This window comes from Mastigoproctus giganteus, chromosome 2 (genome assembly GCF_048544385.1).
Source record: "Mastigoproctus giganteus isolate SK-2022 chromosome 2, ASM4854438v1, whole genome shotgun sequence".
NCBI lineage: Eukaryota > Metazoa > Arthropoda > Arachnida > Uropygi > Thelyphonidae > Mastigoproctus > Mastigoproctus giganteus.
The window spans coordinates 101,118,884-101,146,176 of record NC_143576.1 but is presented as its reverse complement, the minus strand read 5'-3'; the positions used below and the strand labels follow the sequence as shown (position 1 = coordinate 101,146,176).

Below are 27,293 nucleotides of genomic sequence, written 5' to 3'. Positions count from 1 at the left end.
AGGCAGTGTTAGGTGGGTCGGAAAACTGCTAGTTTGGGGGGATACAAAGACTAATAGTTTAACAGTAACCGCAGGCAGAGGTGAAGGTGATTCTTGCACAACTTCTATTAGAATAAGAAGCGACCTGGAGCGAGGGGTGTTGGGGGTTTCAGGGACGGATGGCAGTCATCATGGAATAGTTGGGTATATGGGATGTGTTAGGGTAACAAGGAATAGGCATAGGAGCATGTATGCTTGCATGTATACCAATGCTAGAAGTATAGTAAATAAATTTGATGAATTTGAAGTGTTGGTCAAGACATCAAAGGCGGATATTGTTGGGATAGCAGAGACGTGGTGTCACAAGGATATAAGGAATGCAGAACTGGAATTTGGGGAGTACAATGTGTACAGAAAGGATAGACAGGACAGAAAGGGAGGGGGTGTTATGCTGTTAATTAAGAAAAACATAAAATCAAAGGAAGTGCACCCAGTTAATATAGATGAACAGTGCTCTGTTGAGTCAGTTTGGTATGAGATAAGCACTGCGAAAGGAAAAATAAGAGTAGGAGTGTGTTATAGGCCTAATGACTTGAATGAGTACAATGAACAATTGTACAGAGAAATAGAGTGGGCCAGTAAATCAGAATGTCTTATAATGGGGGATTTTAACTTCCCAGATATTGACTGGAACTTGTGGGTTGGTCACTCACACACTAGTCAGACTTTTGTGGATTTATTGGATGATTGTTTTCTGCAGCAGCACGTTCGAGAGGCAACCAGAGAAAGTAACACTCTTGATCTGGTTATCAGCAGTGATCATTCGTGTATTAAGAATTTGCAGATAAAGGAACCACTAGGTGGCAGTGATCACAGTGTGCTGAAATGGGATTTACTCAAAGAGGTAACTACCGTCAGGGGTAAAGGAAAGGGTTTTTGCTTCCGTAAAGGGGAGTACAGTGGTCTCAGACAGTTTTTAAATTCTGTACAGTGGGATCAACTGACGATGTTACAAACAGTAAATTCTAAGTGGGAAGCATTCAAGGAATTAATCGTGGAAGCTACTAGACTTTATATACCGATTAAGAAATATCGTTCAAGGTTTAGGCCTAAATGGTTATCAAATGAACTAATGAGACTCGTGACAGAGAAGAAAAATGCATGGGATGCATATAAATTATCAGGTGACGCAGAAGCCTGTGGCAGATATAAGCTAGTCTGTAATCAGGTCACAAAGGACGTTCGGCAGGCGAAGGCGGATTACGAGAAATCTTTGGCAAAAGATGCTAAGAAAAACAGCAAGGATTTCTTTACTTATATAAACTCTAAAAGGAAGGGGATGAATATGATTGGTCCACTTGACATTGATGGTTCGACTGTTGATGATCCTGCTCAGATAGCAAACAAACTGAATGAGTATTTTGCATCTACATTCACATGTGAGGAATTATTACAGTTTGAAAATGGAAGAAGGTTATCAAATTGTAGCAGTGTGCTTAATGATTTTGTAATAACTGAGAGCAAAGTGGAGGAGAAATTGTTGAAGTTAAACATAAGAAAGGCACCTGGGGTGGATGGGATCTATCCAGTTATTTTAAAGGAGGCGGCAAAGCAACTAAGCAAACCCTTAGCCATAATTATGAGAGCATCCTTGGACTCAGGGGAGGTTCCCACGGACTGGAGATGTGCAAATGTGTCCCCAATTCACAAAGGTGGATCGAAGGGGGACACGAGTAATTACAGACCAGTTAGTTTAACTTCTGTTCCGGGTAAAATAATGGAGTCACTGGTTAAAGATGCATTGCAGGATCATCTAGACAAGACTGCAGCAATAATTCAAACACAGCATGGGTTTGTTAAGGGAAAGTCTTGTCTGACAAATTTGATTGGTTATTATGATGTGGTCACAAAGGAACTGGATGCAAAAAATAATTTTGATATCATATACTTGGATTTCAGGAAAGCTTTTGACACTGTTGCGCATGGAAGACTACTGTACAAATTGGAGCAGAATGGTATTAAGGGTAAGTTGCTACAATGGATAAAAGGATGGTTAAGTGGGAGAAGACAGAGGGTGGTAATCAATGGGTGCTGCTCTTCGTGGACTAATGTTATTAGTGGAGTCCCACAGGGTTCGGTGTTGGGTCCACTGTTGTTTTGTGTATTTATCAATGATATTGATGAAGGTATATCAGGCTTAATGTCGAAGTTTGCAGATGACACAAAGGTTGGCAGGGTTGTTAATGACAGTAATGGCAGTGTGCTACTGCAATAAGATCTAGATAATTTGGGCAGATGGGCTAAGAAGTGGCAACTGAAGTTCAACCTTGACAAATGCAAAGTACTACATATGGGTAGAAGTAACCCCAGAGAAACGTACCAACTGTGTGGTACTATACTTAAGGTGGTAGAAAATGAAAAAGACCTGGGAGTAATTGTGCAGTCAGATATGAAGTTTTCTGAGCAATGCAGACAGGCTGCTAGGGCAGGTCATGGGGTTTTGTCAATGATATATAGGAATTTTGCTAGCAGGGAAAAGGAGGTGATTGTCCCTCTGTATAAGGCAATGGTCAGGCCACGCCTTGAGTACTGCGTACAGGTCTGGAGGCCTCATTTTAGGAAGGATGTAGATTTGCTTGAGCGTGTACAGAGAAGAGCAACACGATTGGTGAGGGGAATGAAGGGATTCTCTTACCAAGAGAGGCTTAAGTTCTGCAAATTGCAGTGGCTGGAGACTAGGCACCTGCGCGGTGATCTGATTGAGGTCTATAAGGCCTTGAATGGGTTGAGTACGCTGAATTCTGATGGGATCTTTCCACTTGTTCAGATTACGAATCTACGGGGACATAAGTTCAAATTAAGAAAGGACAGATGTAGAATAGATGTGCGGAAATTTGCCTTTAGCCAGCGGGTGGTTAATTGCTGGAACAAACTTCCATCTGTCGTTGTGGAAGTTGATAGGTTAAATAAATTTAAGGAGGAACTGGACAGGCATTTGGAGGGAATGGTGTAATTTTTTTTTTTTTTTTTTTTTTGGCTGATGCTGCATAAGCTCCTACACTTGCTTTCTTGCATCATGTGCCACTACTACTACTACTACTACTACTACTACTACTACTCTTCTTCTAGGACAAATGTACAGGATAGTGAATTACAGTAACGCACCTGAAAGGTTCTGTTTTGGAGAAAGCTCTGAATAATTAGTGGTGGCTGACCCTGAAGTCCCGGGGCATACAGATTTTGAAGAATGCCGTAGCGCCAGGTGGTATCAAAGGCTTTTTCAATATCCAGGCAGATCATGACAAGATATTCTTTACGGATAAAAGCAATCCGTATGTTGGATTCTGACTTGATCATAAGGTCTAGAGTTGACCAATTTTTCCTAAAGCTGTACTGGTTCTTGTTCATTATCGAATGAGATTCTAGGTACCACACTAGTCGAGCGTGAATAATTTTTTCAAATGTCTTACCAAGGCAACTGCTAGGAGATATTGGCCGGTAGTTTTGTGGATCTGATTGATCCTTTCCAGGTTTGGGAAAGGCAAGGACTATTGAGTGGCGCCAAGAAAGAGGATAGTAGCCTTCTGAGAATATCCACTTAAAATAGATCAGTAATGAATTCAGTAAGGAATTTAGATGTTTAAGCATCAAATAGTTTATCTCATCAAACCCTGGTGCACTATTAGCTAATCTACTTAAGGAGCTCTCTAGTTCAAAAAGAGTAAATGGTTGATTATATGGAAGAGATGCTCTTGTATTGATTAAACTTATATTTTTTTATTGCTCTTGTATTGATTCAACTTATATTTTTGTATTGTTCTTGTATTGATTCAACTTATATTTTTGTATTGCTCTTGTATTGATTCAACTTATATTTTTGTATTGCTCTTGTATTGATTCAACTTATATTTTTCTGCATTAGCTGTTATTTGTTTAAAGGCTGGCTCATATGCAGATGTGGCAGAGGTTTCAGAAAAGCATTCTGACAGGGCATTTGCGACTTCCACTGGGGAGGAGGGCGAAGGTAAAGAAAGCCTGCGCAAGATGCATGTAAAAGTTCTATGAAATTTACCGGTAAAAGTATTTGACGTAACGGCATTTGTATTGTTGCTCGATCGGTAAACAGACGGTGGATGTTATTGGTCAGGAGTAGAAACTGAATCCCACAGGAGATTGAAACCCTCCCGAAGTGGAGGGGGTAACCTGACCTTTTTTCTTTAGAACCACTGGTGGACTAGTGGATAAATTGTTTATTAAGAAAAAAAAAAGGCAGAGGAAACCCACACGAAAAGCACGGCAAACTTCAAAAACGTTTGCCGGTGAAACTACGTTACGAACATTTTTTATGACGCCAGAACTTCCAATATGACTCTGTTCGTGATTCAATTAGTTAATTCAATTAGTGATTCTAAAGAAAAAAAGGTCATGTTACTCCCCTCCACTTCAGGAGGGTTTCAAGCACCTGTGGGATTCAACTTCTACAGACTGATAACACCCACCGTCTGTTTACCGAGCGAGCAACAATACAAATGCCGTTATGGCAAAGTACTTTTACCGGTAAATTTCATTGAACTTTTGCATGCTTCTCGTGCAGGCTTTCTTTACCTTAGCCGAGAGGAGAAGTCCTTACCTTTCCAACTTATGATGGATGTTGATTTTGGGAAGGATTTACCATTCAGTTTTTGATTTTGTCCCAAATTTTTCTGCTGTCTCTATTTTTAGTAATTGTGGAAACAAACCGGATCCGGACTCCCAGGTAGCAAGTACAGCTTGTCTGGCATATCTGGGAGAATGTCTGTGACAACCCCAAGGACCTTAGTACTTCGTGCCATTTATTTTTTATTTGGGAGAGCAGATTTCTATGTACTTTACTGCATGCTTTTTAAGATCAATAAATCCTAAATACAAGTTCTTGTTATATATCTAAGTTTCTCTTTGTTTTATCTTAATGTGAGCGTTTTGGAACCCCTGTGATGTATTAAACTACACTGTTTCATCCATGGTTACATGCAACAATACTTCTAATTTACTTCTCAAAATTACTTGCATTTGGTACACTAAGAAATGAAATTTGTCCAAAGTTTCCACACCCAACTTTATTTCTCTTTTTATATATTGGAACAATTAATGACTTACTGCAATCCTCCAAAACTGTCTTTTGTAAAAAGAAACATATATAATGTGATATAATCACTAGTGCTATTTTCCGTGCTTCAGGTCTAATTTCATTAGCATCTGCTGCCTTTCTACATTTGTGGGGTTTTTTTGGTAATTTTTTTCCCATTTCAATAATGGATATCCAAAATTTCCTCTATTTTAATTTTTCCGCTTCTTTAATGATTCCCTCAGCCCCACTGTTTGGCAAATAATCAAATTATAAGTCTTATAATAATAAAATTAATGCAAGTAAGTATATTTATACAGGATCACCCCCCCCACCAAATTTACCTAATTCATTTGTCCATCCCATCTAAAAATTTATTCAAACTGTCAACTATCATAACACTACATTCTGTGGCATTAGCATTAGTAGAAGCATGTTGTTTGTTTGATATTTGGTTTTTAGGAGTATTAGCAACTAAGGCCATATTGCTCTGGGGATATGCGGTGGTCATTCCCTGACCTTTCCACATCCTCCATATTTGGTGGTCATGGGCTCAAACCCCAGTCTAATCAAGAAGCGTGTGCTACACACTGCTGCTCCTGCACACCTGGCTATGGAGGCGCAAAATAGTAGAGAATATGATGCAAGAAAGCAAGCTTATACAGCATCAGTGAGAGGGGAGGGGGAACCTATTCCCATTTCACCCATCCATTCACTCCAAATCTGTCTAGTTCTGCCTTGAATTTATTTAAGCTGTCAACTTCCACAACGACAGATGGCAATGTTCCAGCAATCAACCACCTGATAGCTAAAGGCAAATTTCTGCATATCTATCCTACAACTATCTTTTCTCAATTTGAATTTATGTCCCCTCAGGTGATTAATTTGGGCAAAAGGAAAAACCCCAATAGCATTGAACTTGCTCAAACCATTCAAGGCCTTATACACCTCAATCACATCACCTGCAGGCGCCTAGTCTCTAGATGTTGCAATTTGCAGAACTTAAGTCATTCTTGGTAAGAGCAACCCTCTGTTCCCCTCACCAAACTTGTTACCCTTCTCTGCACTTGTTCCAGTAGCTCTATATCCTTCCTAAAATCCAGACTGGTAAGCAGTACTTAAGGTGTGGCCTGACCATTGCCTTATACTAGAAGTTAATCACCTCCTTATCCCTGTTATAAAAATTCCTGTATAGCACTGAAAAGACCCCATGAGCTGTTCTGGTAGCCTGTCTGCACTGATCAGCAAACTTCATATCTGACTGCACAATTACCCCCAGGTCCTTTTCATTCTCCATTACACTGAGTGTAGAACTACACAGTTGGTAGGTTACTCTGAAGTTACTCTTACCCATAGCTTTTTTTTGTAAAAAAATATAGGTGCCGGTACTCATTCTTTGCTATCAGAAAAAATTGAAAATTAAAAGGATATGAAGAACTCTGAAATTTTTTTTCTCCTCATATTGTTACTTTAGTAGTAATGTTTTCAGAATAAGAACAACAAATTAAGTGTATTAACACACAGTTTATTAAGCATAAATTTATTATTCAAGTATATAAAAAACTAAGTAAAATGTGAGTAAAATAAGTAAAAAATATTTCATAATTTCATAGACGAAAAGTTTTTGTAGAACATTCCAAAAATTAATAAATTCAAATTGAGAAAAGACAGATGTAGGATAGATGTGAGGAAATTTGCCTTTAGCCAGCGGGTGGTTGGTTGGTGGAATAGACTTCCATCCCTTGTCGTGGAAGTTGATAGCCTAAATAAGTTTAAGGCTCAGCTGGACAGGTATTTCGAACGAACAGAGGGGTGAAGTAGAAGTGGTTTTTTTTTTTTATTTATTTATTTATTATTATTATTATTATTATTTATTATTATTTTTTTTTTTTTGGCTGATGCTGCATAAGCTTGCTTTCTTGCATCAAATGCCTCTACTAATGCTAATGATAATTTTAATGTCTCATTAGTTCATCTGGCAACCATTTAGGCCTAAACCTTGAACAATATTTCTTAGTTGGTATGTAAAGCCTGGTAGCTTCCAAGATTAGTTCCTTGAATGCTTCCCATTTTGAGTTTGCTGTTGGTAACATCATCAGTTGGTCCCACTGTATAGAATTTAAATACTGTCTCAGACCATCATAGTCGCCTTTACGAAAACAAAAACCCTTCCCTTTACCTCTGATGGTAGTTACCTCCTTGAGTAAATTCCACTTCAACACACTGTGATCACTGCCACCTAGTGGTTCATTTATCTGCAGATTCTTAATGCATGAAGAATCACTACTGATAATCAGATCAAGAGTATTGCTCCCTCTTGTTGCCTCTTGAACATGCTGATGTAGAAAACAATCATCCAATAAATCCACAAAAGCCTTGCTAGTGTGCGAGTGACCAACCACAAATTCCAGTCAATATCTGGGAAATTAAAATCCCCCATTATAAGACTCTCTGATTTACTGGATTGGATACTATGATGTAGTCACAAAGGAACTGGATGCAAAGAATAACTTTGATATCATATATTTGGATCTTAGAAAAGCCTTTGATACCGTTGCACATGGAAGACTGCTGCACAAATTGGAGCAGTGTGGCATTGGATACAAACTGCTGCTATGGATAAAGGGATGTTTGAGTGGGAGAAGACAGAGAGTGGTAATCAATGGACACTGCTCTTCGTGGACTAATGTTATTAGTGGGATCCCTCAGGGTTCAGGGTTGGATCCTGTTGTTTTCTGTATTTATAAATGATATTGATGATGGTATATCAGGCTTAATGTCCAGGTTTGCAGATGATACGAAGGTTGGCATGGTTGTTAATGACACTAATGACAGTACACTGGTGCAACAGGTTCTAGAAAATGTTGAGCAGATGGGCTGAGAGGTGGCAAATTAAGTTTAACATTGACAAATGTAAAGTACTACATATGGGAAGCAGCAATCCCAAAGTAACGTATCAACTCTGTTGTACCACACTGACAGCGGTATAGAATGAAAAGGACCTGGAGGTAATTGTGCAGGCAGATATGAAGTTTTCTGAGCAGTGTGGATGGTCTGCAAGAGTAGCTCATGGTGTCTTGTCAATGATATACAGGAATTTTTCTAGCAAGGATAAGGAGGTGATTATCCTCTTGTATAAGGCAATGGTCAGGCCACACCTTGAGTACTGCATACAGGTCTGGAGGCCTCATTTTAAGAAGGATGTAGAGCTGTTGGAACATGTACAGAGAAGGACAACAAGATTAGTGAATGGAACAAAGGGTTGCTCTTATGAAGAAAGGCTTAAGTTTTGCAAATTACAGTGTCTAGAGATTAGGCACCTGCGAGGTGATCTGATTCAGGTGTATAAAGCCTTGAATGGTTTGAGCATGCTCAATGCAGATGGTATTCTTCCTCTTGCTCAGAATAGTCACCTGAGAGGGCATAAATTCAAATTGAGGAAATATGGTTGTAGGATAGATGTGCAGAAGTTTACCTTTAGCCAGCAGGTGGTTGATTGCTGGAACAAACTTCCATCTGTCGTAGAAGTTGATAGCTTAAATAGATTCAAGGCAGAACTTGACAAACATTTGGAGCGAGTGGACTGGTAAAATAAGGGTTTTTTTTTTTTTTTTTTTGGCTGATGCTATATAAGCTTGCTTTCTTGCATCATGTGCCTTTGCTAATGCTAATATACATAGTGTAAGTGTGTGTTTAAACATTTGGGTTCTTGAAAATGTTCAAATGAACTTTATTTAGCTCCTATGTTTTAAATGCCATTAAGAATACTACACTTATAAATAAAATGGTACAAATCATACAGATTTTCTTCCTTAGTTACAGAATTACTCACGAATACAACTAGCCCCCCCCCCACACACAATATCTATAAATATATGATAAATCATATACAGATATATATAACAAAAATGTTTAAGATCTTACAATACACATTCTATAAAGCAGTATCATACTATATGGGTGTAAAATAATAATTCTTCATTACTACAATGTTGATAATGTGTATACGCTGATGTCGATGGTCCCGTTCCTCCACCACCTGTCTCCACCACCTGTCTCCGCCCACAGCGATGTGATGTTATTCCAGAAATGGCATATTCCCGATACACTTTTGATACTGTCAAACAGAGATAGTGCAATTTCTGTACCACCTCCTTGATAGAGAGACTCGTGTCGGGTACCCACTATCATCCCTCTTTCAAAGTCAGTTAACTCACAACATTTATCCATACTGACATCTAATGACAATCTACATGAATGCAGTGTACCTATATACCTGCCAAGCGGTGTGTTCGTCCACTAGAGAGAGGGGGGTGACAGCGTTCCTATGCCCAGGAACAAGGTATCCCATGAATAGGAACGCTGTCACCCCCCTCTCTCTAGTGGACGAACACACCGCTTGGCAGGTATATAGGTACACTGCATTCATGTAGATTGTCATTAGATGTCAGTATGGATAAATGTTGTGAGTTAACTGACTTTGAAAGAGGGATGATAGTGGGTACCCGACACGAGTCTCTCTATCAAGGAGGTGGTACAGAAATTGCACTATCTCTGTTTGACAGTATCAAAAGTGTATCGGGAATATGCCATTTCTGGAATAACATCACATCGCTGTGGGCGGAGACAGGTGGTGGAGACAGGTGGTGGAGGAACGGGACCATCGACATCTGTCTAGCATTATTTCAGCCAACCGGAGAGCAACAGTGGCACAAATCACCACCGACTTCAACGAGGGAGGTTCCAGAAACGTCTCCACCGAGTCCATCAATAGGATGGATGATGTGGCGAACATTAGCCACAATAGGTTATGGGAGCTGCCAACCCACCACAGTCCCATTGCTAACACCTGACACAGGACTCCACACTTCAACTGGGTGAAACAACATTGGCACTGAACCTTGGATGATTGGAGACAGGTCTGATGAGTCTCGTTTCCAGTTATTTTGAGCAGACAAGAGGGTGTGTATCTGGCGGAAGCCACATGAAGCTATGCTCCCATCATGTCAATAAGGAACTGTTCAGGCAGGTGAATGATCGGTAATGGTCTGGGGTGTGTTCAACTGGCACACATTGGGACCTCTGGTACGTCTAGATGCATCTTTGAATGGTCTAGGTTATATGTCCATCCTTGCAGACCATCTGCATCCGTTAAGGTCATTGTGCATCCACAGGGCAATGGCCTCTTCTAGCGCCTTCCCAACAGAGCTGTGGTGACTAGAATAGTTGGATGAAGAGCATTCCACAGATTTTACCACCATGTAATGATCTCCCTGTTTATTGGACATGACCCATGTGGAACATCTTTGGGATGCTGTGGAAAGGTCTGTTCGAGCTTTGGATCCTCCACCCAGGCATGAGACGGAATTATGGACAGCGGTGCAGCAAGCATAGACAGAAATACCTGTGGAATGCTTTCGTGAACTAATGGACTCAATGCCTCGCCATGTGGCTACCCTTATCTGGGCAGAAGGTGGGCCTACCCGTTACTGGATAGATATCTCATGATTTCTGTCCACTCAGTGCACAAATACATATTTTATATGTTACATTTTGTTGCCCATTTAATGAATATATAAAATTCTATATAACAACCAAAATAAATAAATAAAGCTTACTTTAATTCCTCTCTGACCTGGAAATCCAATAGTTCCTTGAGGACCAAGTATTCCCTACGAGAGTTATTTTAATACTATGAATTTGGGACTTTTTTTTTTTTTTTAATTTTAAAAATTCTAATGTTTAATAAAAACAATAACCCAATATACTTACAGTATCTCCTTTAAGACCAGGAATTCCAGGATTACCAGGATGTCCCTGTAAAGAAAAGTATTTTTAAATTTAACAAGTATCACAGCAAAATTTATAAGATAATAAGAAAAATATAAAAACATTCACAAACTAAGGAATTGTTTATAAATATATTATTAACATTGATATTAGAGTAATAAAAAATATATATATAATCTCTCTCTCTCCCTCCCTCCCTCCCTCCCCCCCACATGCACACACACTTCATCAATAATCCAAATTGCTTTAATAATAATTAACATAACTACGCATAACAGATTATATAGGATGAATACTATTCATCATCTAAAACCTGATGTATTACAAAGGCACAAATTTATAAATTACATGCACAAAGAATAACAGAATAATTTATATATTCATTGTACCTACAGAGTGAATTAAGAACCAACTGTTTGACATATGACAGTTCACAACAGACTAAACATTTTTTGTGGCAGAATATAAGCTCGAACCTACAATTTCCTTACTTGTGGCTCTGCATGCTAACCAAGGATTACACCCAGCATAAAAACTAGACTATTTAAAATTAAAACTTGTCATTTAATTTAATTATTAGTCCTCTAGTATCCCAAATAATTAATTAAAATAAAACAAATTACAAAATTTGTTGATGGCAATTAATTATCAGATCCCATCAGCAGACCACATAAGACTTGAATGGTGTGTGGATGGGATTTGGCAAGGATCCTGAAACATCACCTTTATAATAAGTTTAGGAATTGGGTCAAAACACTTATGTTGTTGTTGTTGTTGTTTTGGTTTTTAGGAGAATTAGCAACTAAGGCCATATTGCTCCGGGATATGCGGTGGTCATTCCCTGACCTTTCTGCATCTTCCGTATTTGGTGATGACGGGCTCGAACCCCGGTCTAATCAAGAAGCGTGTGCTCCTTCCCACCTGGCTATGGAGGCACCCTCAAAACACTTAATTAATGAACTAATTTTGCACAATCCATATGGTAAAAGAGTGGTTCATATCAAAAATTAATCCACAGATAATAATCATCTTGCTTAGCACAATCTCCAAAATACATTAAACCTACACTGACAATATTTGAGCAAAAATTAAAACAGCAATCCAAGTAAGGAAAAAAGGAATATAAATTTCCCAAATCATAACATTTTACATTCTTGTAATGCCAAAGAAATAAACAATGCTGAGCAGAAAGTGATCTGAAGTACTTAGAGACCATTAACATTGATATCTGTTATTTGAAAGATTTTTGGTACGAAAAGCTCAAGATTGTGGGATGTGTGCTTTGGATCATCTGGTATTTTAGTAAGTAAACATACAAGTTATGCTTAGCCAATAGCAGAAGCCTCAGTATATCTCCCAGCTCATCAGTGCTGTATTAAGCAACAGGCACAGTAGGCATCTCCCTAAGGATCCTCATCCCCACCAGTTGACATATCTGGCAGTATTACTTAAGGCATAAAGATTAAATACATAAATAGATAAATCAGTACTTTTTATTCTAATATTGAAACACAGTAATTAATAGGTAATTGTTGCACATAATTTCAACATCTGATTTAATTGGTAAAGCTAAACCGGTGCATGCAATCATCTGTTACCCATTGTTGGAGTTTCTCGATCTTCCTCAATAAAGCATACAGATTTGTTTACATGTACATTGTATGTCATGCAGCTAATCAGCTGCAGGCAGTATAACTCCCAAGTCTTTATGCCCATGCCTTGGTGCCTCAAAATATCTTAATCCACCACTACTGTTGGTTCTGTGCAACTAGAAAAAAAACATGAAGCTAGCCAGAGTCATGAATAATTAAATGAACAAGCAAAATTACTTCACTGTTAGGAAGGTTAGATTGGAGAAAGCAATGTTTCAAGGGAAGGAAATCCAACAATTCTGAGTGATTTGTAGAGTTGGGAGAACATTAAAGGCAATACATGAATTCAACAAAATTGGTTTAAGCTAGAAGAGATTCCAAATTAGGAAGTCTCTAACAGAGAATATCCGAATGAATATATGTAAAAGCACCACCTTTGAAGCAAAACAAACTTATTAATTTATTAATAAGTTTATTGGGGTTTCACAGTTAAAGAAGAATTGATTAAACAAATACAGGTGATATTTAATATTTACCTCAGGTATCACAGCACCTGCCAAAAGGGATAAAGTGACAATATAAAAAACTAAGACAGCACATTATACCTCAGTGGTGCAGACATATGATAGGGGTGCACCCTGCTTTGAGTAATGCAAATAATGCATTCCTGGAAAATGCTTGCATTTGTCAAATTTGCACTATAGCTCAGCAGCTTAAGCAGTGCTGCACAGTGTCCTGTGCAGATCTAAAATCATGCATGAAATTCTTTAATAGTTCATTTTTAGAACTATCAGTGATAAGTTCAACCAGAGGCAATAACAGATGCCTCATTAGACTAATGTGATAGTCTTATAACTTGTGGCTCAGCTTAATTCTCGCACATCTAAAATTAAACTACATAAAAAATCCATAAAGGCAACTGTTGAACTATTGCAAAATATTTTTTTCCCATAAGTACAATGTTAATGTTTTAATGGGCAGGTGAGTTCATGATGGAACTTGAAAAAGAACATTTTCTGGAAATAAATGGATTTTAACAGTAAATTAGAATGGAAATAGTATATAGTATCTATCTGATTTACCAATATTTGATCTTTGATATTTGATTTAATGGAAAAATTTTGACACCTTGATCTCATTACTTTTTCTCAACTTCACAACTAGACAATAGATTACCTTACAAAAAAATAAAAATGAATAATAATGAAATACTAAAAGTATAGGTGCTCATATCTGATGAGTATGGGCTTGGCACACCCAGGGTCCTGAGCGGGATATCATCATTCTTCTCTTCCTTGGTGATTCCCTTCTACTTCTGACTCTTGTTCTTGTTCTCTCTCTCTCTCTCTCTCTCTCTCTCTCTCTCTCTCTCTCTCTCTCTCTCAGGGTAATTCAGAAATTATTTTTTTGGCTGGTGCAGCATAAGTCTGAAGCTTCCTTGCACCATATAGCTGCTACTACTACTACTACTAATAATAATAATAATAATAATACAATACAATACAATACAATACAATACAATTTATTTATCAAAAGAATATGTTTACAATAAATGAACTTTTTAAGAAAAGTGAATTTCTTGACAAGTTGAAATTCTTCATTTACAACAGTTTTGAATACAAATTCTTTTACTACCAGAAAAAACAATGAAGTCACTACTCATAGTACATTCCACACTGTAAACAGAGATAGAGATTTATCTGTATAGCAATTTTAATCCACTGTATCATTGAGTATCAAGAATTTTCTTATTAGAAATTTTAATTTGGAGATGGGATAACTTCTCCTGAGCCTGATATCAACACTAGCCAGCAAGTTGTTATATTCATTGTGTGCCTATCTCCAAATCTATTTAGTACCCTTGGGTGAGGCAAAGTAATTGCTTTTGGGTTCCTTAAATTATGTGTGCCGTTTGATTGCAGATTTGATTCTTCATAAATAGTGTTAAGATTTTTTGAGAATAAATTTAACTTCAGTTTTTAAACTGGATACAGTATTTTGTATTTTAACAAAAATTGCCTTCTCTTATTCAGGTCATTCCAAAAGTTTGACCCCATTAAAAGTTTCAAAATCCTGTTAATTAAGTTGTTTATTACCTTTATTTCTGTTATATTTGCTCGTGCCCATACAGTTACTAAATAATAATAATAATAACAACAACTGGGCGTGATGGCCCAGTGGTTAAGACACTGGACTACCAGCCTGATGGACCCGAGTCCGAATCCCGTATTGGTGGAAGCGAACGCGGCTCTATTACGCTGGGAGACCGATATAATAATAATATTAAAAAAACATCGCGAAAGTTACCCTATTGAACTTGCCTTCCCCAAGGTCGGAGCGATGGATGAGGCAGATTGTGGCACCATCTGGTGTCACTCGTGAGAACTAACTAAATAAATAAATAAAACCACTGGACATAATCCGAAGCTAAACAATTCCACCTCCATGATGTCGCAGATAAATATTATTCATACTGCATCAAGTGTGGCACAGGATAAAGTCACTGGTATTCAGGCCTTAGGCAGAGGGGTCGGTTCGAAAAGTTGGAGACAGTCTCCCAAGCAAGACAGTGGAGCAAGTGGTGCTGTTCCCCGTAAGGCTACCACAAGAAAAGGGCAAGACCATCCAGCCCCACCAACTGGAAGTGTTTCCTGCGCAACTGCGCTAGTGACCACCCAGGAAAGAAGAAAATGCCAACGCATGAAGTGGAGCATTGAAATGAATACATACATCATGCGAGCATACTATGAAATAACCAGGCTAGAGACCGATATGACAATGTACAGATCGCGACTACATACCAAGTGGTTGGAACGATACCCAGATATTCAGGTCACCGAACAGCGATTAGAAGACCAAAGAAGGACCATTCACAAAGAACCTAATAGCTCTGCCATCTTGGAAAAAATCAAGCAGGATGTCAGCGATCTGCTACAAAGCACAAAGAATATGGTCAATATGGAACCAGAGGAGGAACAGCATACCATGGAACCAGGAGAGGAACAGCAAGAAGAAATACAACCCAGAGTAGCTGAAGTGCAAAGAGACGATGTCATGCTATCCCGAATAAAAGCCGAGTGGAAGAAGGCCCTAACAGAATTCGAAGGAATCGACCCCACAAGAACCCACGTGATACCTAAGCAGAGGCCAAATAAAATCCTGTGGAGAGTAACAGACCACCTCAATCGGCAAATAATGCGACATTACCTTGACAACAATGGTGCAATGCTGGAGGCTATCCACACAGTACCAACTGGGTAATAGAAGTAAGAAATTGATTGGAAAGGTGAAGAGCATCCTCAAGAGAGACAGCGTACACAGCAAACATGAGACCAAAAATCAGAGAATAGGAGAATACTTGGACACACTGAAGCAGAACCTCCTCGCACTCAGCAAGAGACTACACCGATACAAAGAGAGCTCCCAGAGGAAAATAAACAACCAAATCTTCGATGAGGACCAAAGAGCCTTCTACAGGAAACTTGGTGAACATGAGAAAGCAGGAAACAGACCACCCGAAAAGAAGATGATCGAAGAGTTCTGGGGAAATATCTGGAGCAGTGAAGTAAAACATAACAGCAGAGCACCCTGGATAGAAGTAGAACGGAAGAAAACCAAGGACATACAAGAGATGAGAGAGTGAAAGATTCGAGAAGAAGAAGTAAACAGTCGATCAGGAACACCCAAAACTGGCGAACCCCGGGAATTGATAACATGCACAACTACTGGTACAAGAAGCTCACCTGCACACACAAGCACCTAGCAGAGCAGTTCACTCGAATGATAAGCAACCCGGAGACAATCCAGAAGTTTCTCACTGAAGGAGTCACATATCTGAAGCCTAAAGATGAAGATACAAGAAACCCGACGAAATACAGGCCAATCACACGCCTCCCAATGATGTACAACATCTTGACCAGCTGCATAACTAAGAAGATATCAGACCACTTAGAGAGTCAGAACATAATGGCCGAACAGCAGAAAGGGTGCAAGGAGCAATTAACCATAGATGCCACAGTTATGGAGCAAGCCTTCAAGAAGCACCGCAACCTATACACGGCCTACATCGATTACCGCAATGCCTTCGACTCCATACCTCATAGCTGGCTAATAGAGACCCTGAAGATCTACAAGGTCAATCCGATAGTGACAAACTTCCTGGGAGCAAAAATGGCGAAATGGAGTACCACCATTAAAGTCAAGAACATCACAACCAGGCCAATCCCCATTAGAAGAGGAATCTTTCAGGGAGATGCTCTGAGCACACTATGGTTCTGTCTAGCACTCAACCCACTATCCACCATGCTCAACGACAGCAAGTATGGATATAACCTCAAAGAAGGAAGAAAGAACCTGTACACCCTCAGCCACCTGATGTACATGGATGATATCAAGCTCTAAGTGGCAACCGAGAAGCAACTCCAGTAACTACACCGGATCACCGAAGAATTCAGCAAGGACATCAGGATGGAATTTGGTCTAGAAAAATGCAAGACCCACACAATGCACCAGGGAAAATTAGTTGGCCGAAACTACCAGCTGCTGACTGGTAAAGAGATCAAAGCTATGACAGAAGGAGAGACCTACAAATACCTAGGGATGATGCAGGCTGAGCAGTTTGAGCACAAAAATCAAGAAGTGTCTAACCAAAAAATATCACAGAGACTCAGAAGCCTGCTGAAAACAAAACTCAATGGAGGGAACACAGTTAAAGCCATAAAAACTTAGGGTTGAATTTGAAAGTGTCTGCAATTCTGCCCAGACACGATAGGAGGGAGTATATGATGAGAGCCTTGTCGATCAATTCGGCCCTGGAGGGATTGTGCAAGGCTCAAGGGGTAGAATTTTTTTCAGCCTGGACTGTACTTGTTAACAGGAGAGATTGCTTCTACAGGGATGGGATACACTTAAATAGAAAGGGTGCAAGAATTTTTGCTGATGCTGTCGAGGCAGTGTTAGGTGGGTCGGAAAACTGCTAGTTGGGGGGGGGAATACAAGGACTAATAGATTAACAGTAGCCACTGGCAGAGGTGGAAGTGATTCTTGCACTGCTTCTATTGAAATGAGCAGAAGCCTGAAAAACAAGATGCAGGATATTTCAGAGACTGCTGGGAGTCATTGCGGTACAAGTAAACACATGGGTTGTGTTAGGGTAGCTAAGAATAGCAACAGGTGCATGTATACCTGCGTATACATGCACCTGTATAGAGTGGGCCAGTAAATCAGAGAGTCTTATAATGGGGGATTTTAATTTCCCAGATATTGACTGGAATTTGTGGGTTGGTCACTCGCACACTAGCAAGGCTTTTGTGGATTTATTGGATGATTGTTTTCTACATCAGCATGTTCAGGGGACAACAAGAGGGAGCAATACTCTTGATCTGATTATCAGTAGTGATTCTTCATGCATTAAGAATCTGCAGATAAATGAACCACTAGGTGGCAGTGATCACAGTGTGTTCAAGTGGGATTTACTCAAGGAGGTAACTACCATCAGAGGTAAAGGGAAGGGTTTTTGTTTTCGTAAAGGCGACTATGATGGTCTGAGACAGTATTTAAATTCTATACAGTGGGACCAACTGACAATGTTACCAACAGCAAACTCAAAATGGGAAGCATTCAAGGAACTAATCTTGGAGGCTACCAGGCTTTACATACCAACTAAGAAATATTGTTCAAGGTTTAGGCCTAAATGGTTGTCAGATGAACTAATGAGACATGTGGCAGAGAAGAAAGATGCATGGGATACATACAAATTAATGGGTGACATGGGAGCCTATGATAGATATAAGTTGGTCTGTAACCAAGTCACAAAGGAGATTAGGCAGTCAAAGGCAGACTACGAAAAATCCTTGGCAAAGGATGCAAAGAAAAACAGAAAAGAGTTCTTTACATATTTAAACTCAAGAAGGAAAGGGATGAATCAGATTGGTCCACTGGATATTGATGGTTCAACAGTTGAGGATCCTGCTCAGGTGGCTAACAATCTAAACGAGTATTTTGCATCTACATTCACGCATGAGGAGTTATTCAGGAAGGAGAATGATGTAGGTAAAGTAAACATTGGCAGGGAGCTGGATGATTTTGTAATAACTGAGAGGAAAGTGGAGGAGAGATTGTTGAGGATAAACATAAAAAAGGCACCTGGGGTGGATGGGATCTATCCAGTTATATTAAAGGAGGCAGCAAAGGAAGTAAGCAAACCCCTAGCCATAATTATGAGAGCTTCTTTGGACTCAGGGGAGGTACCCATAGACTGGAGATGTGCAAATGTAACCCCAATTCACAAAGGAGGATCAAAGGCTGACACAAGTAATTATAGACCTGTTAGTTTAACTTCTGTTCCAGGTAAATTAATGGAGGCACTGGTTAAAGAAGCACTGCAGGATCATCTAGACAAGAATTCAGTTATAGCTCAGATGCAGCATGGTTTTGTTAAGGGCAGGTCTTGCCTGACCAATTTGATTGGATACTATGATGTAGTCACAAAAGAACTGGATGCAGGGAATAACTTTGATATTATATATTTGGATCTTAGAAAGGCTTTTGATACTGTTGCACATGGAAGACTGCTGCACAAATTGGAGCAGTGTGGCATTGGAGGCAAATTGCTGCTATGGATAAGGGGATGGTTAAGTGGCAGAAGACAGAGAGTGGTAATCAATGGACACTGCTCAACGTGGACTAATATTATTAGTGGAGTTCCTCAGGGTTCAGTGTTGGGTCCGTTGTTGTTTTCGGTGTTTATGAATGATACTGATGATGGGATATCCAGTTTAATGTCCAAGTTTGCAGATGATACAAAGGTTGGCAGGGTTGTTAAGGACACTACTGACGCTATGCTGCTGCAACAGGATCTGGAAAGGTTGAACAGATGGGCTGAGAGGTGGCAAATGAAGTTTAACATTGACAAATGTAAAGTACTACATATGGGAAACAGTAACCCCAGAGCAACGTATCAACTCTGCGGTAGTACACTGACAGTGGTGGAGAATGAAAAGGACCTGGGGGTAATTGTGCAGGCAGATATGAAGTTCTCTGAGCAGTGCAGACGAGCTGCAAGAGTAGCTCATGGTGTCTTGTCAATGATATACAGGAATTTTTCTAGCAGGGATAAGGAGGTGATTATTCCCTTGTATAAGGCAATGGTTAGGCCACATCTTGAGTACTGTATACAGGTCTGGAGGCCTCATTTCAAGAAGGATGTAGAGCTGCTGGAATGGGTACAGAGAAGGGCAACAAGATTAGTGAATGGAACAAAGGGTTGCTCTTACGAAGAAAGGATTAAGTTTTGCAAATTACAGAGTCTGGAGACTAGGCACCGGCGAGGTGATCTGATAGAGGTGTATAAGGCTTTGAATGGGTTGAGCATGCTCAATGCCAATGGGATTCTTCATCTTGCTGAGAGTAATCACCTCAGAGGGCATAAATTCAAATTGAGGAAGGACGGATGTCGGATAGATGTGCGGTAGTTAGTTTGACTTTGGCCAGCGGGTGGTTGGTTGGTGGAACCGACTTCCATCACTTGTTGTTGAAGTTGATAGCCTAAACAAATTTAAAGCTCAACTGGACAGTTATTTCGAACGAACGGAGGGGTGAAATGGGAGTGGTGTGTGTTTTTTTTTTTTTTTTTTGGCTGATGCTGAATAAGCTTGCTTTCTTGCATCATATGCCTCTACTAATGCTAATGCTAATGCTAATGCTAAAACCTATGCAGCTCCAGTACTAACATACATATTTGGGGTCATAGATTGGACTAACACCAAGCCAGAAGATATCATGTGAAAGACTAGGACAATGATAACCAAGAGTCGCCAACACCACCCGAAGTCAGCAGTGGAGAGAATAACAAAACTTCGGAAAGAGGAAGGAAGGGCCTGACAGACCTAATAGAACAACAGAAAACAGCGATTGTTAACCTGAAGGATTACTTCGAGAACAACACAGCACTACTCCACCAGGCCATAAGGAAAATAGATAAGTGGTATACCCCCACTCAACCTAAGAGAGGAAACCCCTCCTGCCCAGACAGTACAAGAAATGAAGTTAGAAAGATGAGCGAAGAAGACACTACAATGACCTCCATCAAGATCACATTGATAACATTGCTTCCAATGCATGGCTCATAAGCAGGACGCTCTTCCCCGAGACTGAAGGATTCATGCTGGCCATCCAAGACCAGGTAATCAACACCAGAAACTATAGAAAATACATCGCAAAGGAGCCCGGAATGTCAGATGACACATGTCGACAATGCCAACTGGCCTCAGAAACGACCCAACACATCACCGCGGTGTGCAAGGTGATGACCCAGACTGAGTACACTCAGGATAATACATCAGAAGCTAGTGAGGAAATACCAGTTGACCAAAGAAAGTGTACCATACTACAAGTACGAACCCCAGGCAGTACTAGAGACCCAAACCCACAAGTTGTATTGGGATCACGCCATAATAACAGATAAGACCATCCCGCACAACAGACCAGCAACCCTTGTGGACAAGATGGAAAAGGCTACCTACCTGATTGACATAGCGGTGCCAAACACTACCAATGTACAGAAAACCCATGACAAAAAAATTAGGAAGTACATGAACCTGAGACATGAGATCAAGGAGATGTGGCATATGCAAGAAGTATCAACATCATGTCAACCACCGTTATGGTACCAAAGACTCTACATAGCAGCCTAGCAGCAATAGGTCTCCCAGAGAACACCTACAAGGCACTCCAGAAAGTCTAGTGTTCTCCAGTAAGAACACCTGTAGGATAGTCATAGATTTCCTCGACCAACAGTAACACCAGACATTACAACCACCCTGTGGACTTGGTAGCAGTACCCGTCATGGAGTGGAACCCCCCAATCAGGGAGAAATAATATAAGAGCAACAATAATAATAATATTTTACAGATAAGTACAGTACAGTACAGTAGTTTAAATTTTTAAAATCAGTGTTGCTACTATGTTCTTCATTTTCTTATTGACCTAGCATCCCAACCAGTATGAATTTCTATAAGATAAAGGTAGATTTGTAAGGTCACAAATAACCTCAGTATAAGTTAAACAATATACATACAATCATTTTAATATGAGCCCAGGGGCAAGGGTTCTGTTTTTTGCTTCATTCCAGTTGCCCCACCTAGTACAGAAAAAAGCTTTTCTTGAATTTATCATGCAGTGCAGAACATCATTATTATAATCCAGAATTTTCAAAAAACAAAATAAATAAATAAAGTAACAAACTTTCAAATGAAACCTTTTCATCCTGAAATCTCACCCAATCATTGAAAGGTTTCAGGATGAAACCTTATTGATACTTATACTGACTTATCTATCATAGTGAAATCTATCACTATACTGTGTTTTTATTATGATATAATGCTGAAATGTATATAAAAAATACAGTAAATTTCAATATATACATTATATAAAGAATGCAACAACTTGGCCATTCTAATACTAACCATACTGTAAGAAAAAAGCAACAAAATAAAAAATTTTGGCATACTTCCTCTCAATGTATCTACAGGAAAATAGCTTCCAATTTACAGTCTTCTTCTACTTCTCAGAAATGCATGGTGTTCATAAATCAGAATGTCATTGTAATAAAGATGTGGAAATATGAATTCATGTCTGCATAAGAAGCCTTAACAATGTAAAATACTTACATTATAGTTTAAATCTTACATCCAAACATGACACTGGAAAATATGGCTTAATACCCTAACCTAATAGTTCTTAACCTTTAGTTGGCCAGACCATCAAGCATATTGATGCTATTTACATTTAAGTAAGTAGCATCAATATGGTTGATGGTCTGTGGTTTACATTCAGGTACACCAAACTTGTGATATTCCAAAATTCCTGTATAATTCTTTGTGTGTGTGTGTGTGTGTGTGTGTGTGTGTGTGTGTGTGTGTGTGTGTGTGTGTGTGTGTGTGTGTGTGTGTGTGTGTGTGTGTGTGTGTGTGTGTGTGTGTGTGTGAGAGAGAGAGAGAGAGAGAGAGAGAGAGAGAGAGAGAGAGAGACCAGTTTTTATAGATGCAGAAGAATATTTGTGATGTGCCTATGCCAAGAGAGAGATTAGAAATCAGAGTAATTTCGAATAGAAATAATATATGATCTTGTCTAGAAATATGAGTGTCATTGAAGATAAGCACATACCGCGCAGAAGTGTTCATATATCATAATCTGGTGATCAGGATATCATATTTCATGATAATATTACAAAAATTTTTCAATGTTAAATTATTTGCACAAAAACTCAGATTTCAAACAAACAAAAAAAAAAAAAAAAAAATTGCTTACTGGTAAACCATCAGCTCCTGGCAAACCAGGTAATCCTGGTTTTCCTCTTGGGCCCTAAAAAGTAAATAAATTATACTTTTATTTTTTTCATATTTCAATACATACTTTTCTGGAGTACATCATACATATATAATTTCTCTCTCTCTCTCTCTCTCTCTCTCTCTCTCTCTCTCTCTCTCTCTCTCTCTCTCTCTCTCTCACACACACACACACACACACAAACACACTCTTCAGGTGTTTAAAATAATGCTCAAAAGCAGATCAAAAATCTTCTGTGTATGTACTGATATCTCTTATCTGTGTTTTATATGGAACTGTAGATATAGTTTATAACAGATGGCAACATAACAACAAATTTTGAAACCAAAGAATGAGATCTTAGATCTGAAATTCAGATACAGAAGTTAATGAATATGAATAAAGTGATATACATAAATAGGCACAGATGATAGTATTACATCAAAAAAGAAGGGAATGAGTTTTTCATGAAATAAATTTTTAAGAGCTTTTATGAATTTTTTTACAATTTTTAAAATTCTGATTTGATTTTTGAAATAACTTGGTACTTGAGGCTGTCACAGACATTCTCTCAACTATGACAAGCTGGGCTTGCTACATGAGAGTATAAAATGCTGATGTAACTAATATTCGGGTGACACTTAAGTCAAGTGGACCAAATTTCAGCAAAGTCTAGTCATTCTCTGAGAACCAAATTTGAGGTGGGGTTCGTTATTCTGGGTATAACCCATATGTACAGGTCCTGATATACGGCATCTGTTTATTTGTTGTTTGTTATTTGGTTTTTAGGAGCATTAGCAACTAAGGCCATATTGCTCCGGGGATATGCGGTGGTCATTCCCTGACTTTCCGCATCCTCCGTATTTGGTGGTCACGGGCTCGAATCCCGGTCTAATCAAGAAGCGTGTGCTACACACTGCTGCTCCTGCCCACCTGGCTACGGAGGTGCCTATACGGCATCTAGTATAGTGGAAGTGACCACTCAGGTGTGAACCAACATCAGCAGGATTCAAGGTGTTCCAGCCACACTACAGAGGGAAAAACCACCCCTGTGTTACCAGGCAACACTAGGTGGAAGATAATTCTCATCAACGAGTGCAATGCCACCACTTTGCTTATTAGATGCCTGAAGTGGTGAAACCTACGTTTAGTTTCCACAGCAAAGTTCTAGCAACCCTCCATCTCTTCTATGAGGAAAAATCCCATTAGCTTGAGTTTACTCAAGCCACTCAAAGCTTTAAACACCTCAATCAGATCACCTCACAAGTGCCTAGTCTCTAAAGGCTGCACTTACTCTTCGCACTTTACTAAAAACTGAGAAGTTGAAGAATTCTGAGCTCCAGATAATGAACACAAATTTAAAAAAAAACTTTGCTGTTTTATTGATCTAATTATCATATTAAATTTTATTCTATAAATAGCTTTATATTCCTAGTCATTCATTAGTTTATTTTTAAATTTAGATAGAGATTTTATAAATTACAATTTAATATACGTAGAACATTTGTATTGGTGATTTGGTGTGAATACTGTATCCCGTAACTTGTATTGTAGTCCATGGTAAATGAATTCTAGTGTTTTATTGAGATAAATAGGTTTCTTGAAAGCTTGAATTATGTAGGTTGCCATTATTAGATAATTTTGTTATATATTATAATTAATTTATAACTTTGCAAATGTAATGGTACAGCAAAATACATATAACATAAAATCAATAACATAAACCTGATAGTGTAATACATCTTATTGCTGCATAACAGGTGCATAGAGTTATTGTTGCATCTATGCATATTAGTTTAGTGTAGTATTTTCAACTGAATGGAATTTGAATGGAAATCACACCTCAGACCAGAGCAGCAAAGCAAACAGCTTAAAGTTGTTATTGCTCCGGTGCGGTGGTCATTCCGTGACCTTTCCGCATGCTCCGTATTTGGTGGTGACGGGCTAGAACCCCGGTCTAATCAAGAAGCGTGTGCTACGCACTGGTGCTCTTCCCACCTGGCTACGGAGGCGCCTAGCTTAAAGTGGCAGGAGTGTCGCAGCTTGGGAGAGAACGGAAGGGACAGTTGAACTAGGAATCACAGTCATAAAATATACAGCTTGTTCGATGTTTGCAGATCTCTCTCTGGACCTGATATAGCCAAAAGGCTATATATACCTGTCCAGCTGAGCTTTAAACTTATTTAGGCTATCAAATTCCACGACAAGGGATGGAAGTCTGTTCCACCAACCAACCACCCGCTGGCTAAAGGCAAATTTCCTCACGTCTATCCTACACCCGTCTTTCCTCAATTTGAATTTATGCCCTCTCAGGTGATTATTCTGAGCAAGAGGAAGAATCCCATCAGCATTGAGCATGCTCAAACCATTCAAGGCTTTATACACCTCTATCAGATCACCTCGCTGGTGCCTAGTCTCCAGACACTGTAATTTGCAAAACTTAAGCCTTTCTTTGTAAGAGCACCCCTTTGTTCCATTCACTAATCTTGTTGCCCTTCTCTGTACTCGTTCCAGCATCTCTACATCCTTCTTGAAATGAGGCCTCCAGACCTGTATACAGTACTCTACCTGTATACAGTACAATGCGCCATTAAATACTGTATACAGTATTTAGTGGCGCATTGGCAGTTGAGGCCATAATGTGCCAAGTCAAACGAAAAACAGCAGCAATCCCCAAGGCAGAATGCATTAGTCCCATAGGACGTAGCTGTTGATGGTGACAAACAAGATATATGGTAGGCAAAAAGGATAGGTAGAATAGGCAGAACAGAGTATAGGTAGAATAGGTAAAATAGGCAGAACAGAGTATAGGTAGAATAGGCAGAACAGAGTATAGGTAGAATAGGTAAAAAAAAAAAGTAACGTGCAGCCATTATCAACCCACTGCAGGATGGAAGCCTCCTCAACAATTCATGCTGAGGGAAGTGGACCATAATCTGCCACGCTGGTCCAGTGCGGGTTGGCAGATCGACCGTATTCAGCAGTCAGGGGCTTGAACCCCGGTCTACTCAAAGAGCGTGTGCTACTGCACTCCCACTCCTGACCACTCGGCTACGGAGGCCTCCAGAATAGGTAGAATAGGCAGAACAGGGTATGTCAGCCATGGAGGGGGGGGTGAAAGTTTATGATGTTGCAGAGAAGAGGTCAAATCATCAAATGCAGATATCATGGGGATATCAGGGACATGGTGTCACACAGATATAAGGGATGCAGAATTTGATTATGGGGAGTACAATGTGTACAGAAAGGACATGAGGGAGGATTATGCTCTAAGTTAAGAACATGAAATCTAAGGCATTGCATCCAGTTGACATGGGTGGCCAGTACAATGCTAAGTCCGTTTGGTCTGGCGCAAGTACTGGGAAAACAAAAATCAGAGTAGGAGTGCTTTATAGGCCAAATGACTGTGATGAGTACAATGAATAACTATAAAGAGAAATAGAATGAGCCAGTAAATGAGAATGTCTTATAATGGAGGATTTTAATCTAACAGATATGATAATTATCAGTTATAAAAGTTATGGTAATTATCATATCAGTTATCAAAGTGATGATAATTATCATATCAGTTATCAAAGTGATGATAATTATCATATCAGTTATCAAAGTGATGATAATTATCATATCAGTTATCAAAGTGATGATAATTATCATATCAGTTATCACAGTGTAAGGACATGGAATTTACTTAAAGATATAACTACCATCAAGGATAAAGGGAGAGGTTTTGCTTTTGTAAAGGACACTACACTGCATTCAGGCAGTCTCCAAATTCACAATGGCACAAACTAATAATGTTAACAACAACAAATTGTAAATAGGCAACACAGTGGCAATCTTCAGACCAGAATGTGTTGGTCCCACAGCAGCTAGATATCATAGTTACTCAATTGTCAGGGAAACAGGAAATATACTGTTCAAAAAGGATAGGTGGAATAGCATCAGGATATATCTGCCAGGGGCAATAGTTAATGATGTTGTACAGCAGATACCATCTTTTAAGGACACAAAACATGATATCGTTGTACACGTTGGAACTAATGACATTAAGTGCAGGAGATCTGCAGATTTACTAAACAAGCACGGGTCAATGTTGGAAAAAAGTCGTGAGTTAGGGTTAAATTTGAAAGTGTCTGCAATCCTGCCAAGACACGATAAGAGTGGGCATATGATGAGAGCCTTATCAATCAATTCAGCCCTGGAGAAGTTGTGCAAGGTTCATGGGATAGAATTTTTTTAGCATGGTCTCTGCTTGTTAACAGGAGAGACTGCTTCTACAGGGATGGGATACACTTAAATAGAAAAGGGTGCAAGAATATTTGCTGATGCTATCGAGGCAAAGTTATGTATGTCAGAAAACTGCTAGCTTGGGGAGGGGGGATTCACAGACTAAGAGATTAACAGTACCTGCAAGCAGAGGTGGATATGATACTTGCACTACTTCTACTGGAATGAGCAGCAGCAACCTGGAAAGCAAGTTGCTCGGGATGTCAGGAACTGC

General features: G+C 39.3%; 1 protein-coding gene across 1 annotated transcript in view; it reads right to left on the bottom strand.

The window, feature by feature from the left end:
• Positions 1 to 27,293, bottom strand: part of LOC150089465 (uncharacterized) — a 1,372,165-nt gene that overhangs the window by 863,747 nt on the left and 481,125 nt on the right. The window contains exons 21-23 of the mRNA XM_090389992.1: positions 22,775 to 22,828; positions 10,856 to 10,900; positions 10,702 to 10,755 (exon numbers count right to left, since the gene is read on the bottom strand). Coding sequence (XP_090246118.1) covers positions 10,702 to 10,755; positions 10,856 to 10,900; positions 22,775 to 22,828 — 153 coding nt within the window. The remainder of the gene's footprint in view (positions 1 to 10,701; positions 10,756 to 10,855; positions 10,901 to 22,774; positions 22,829 to 27,293) is intronic.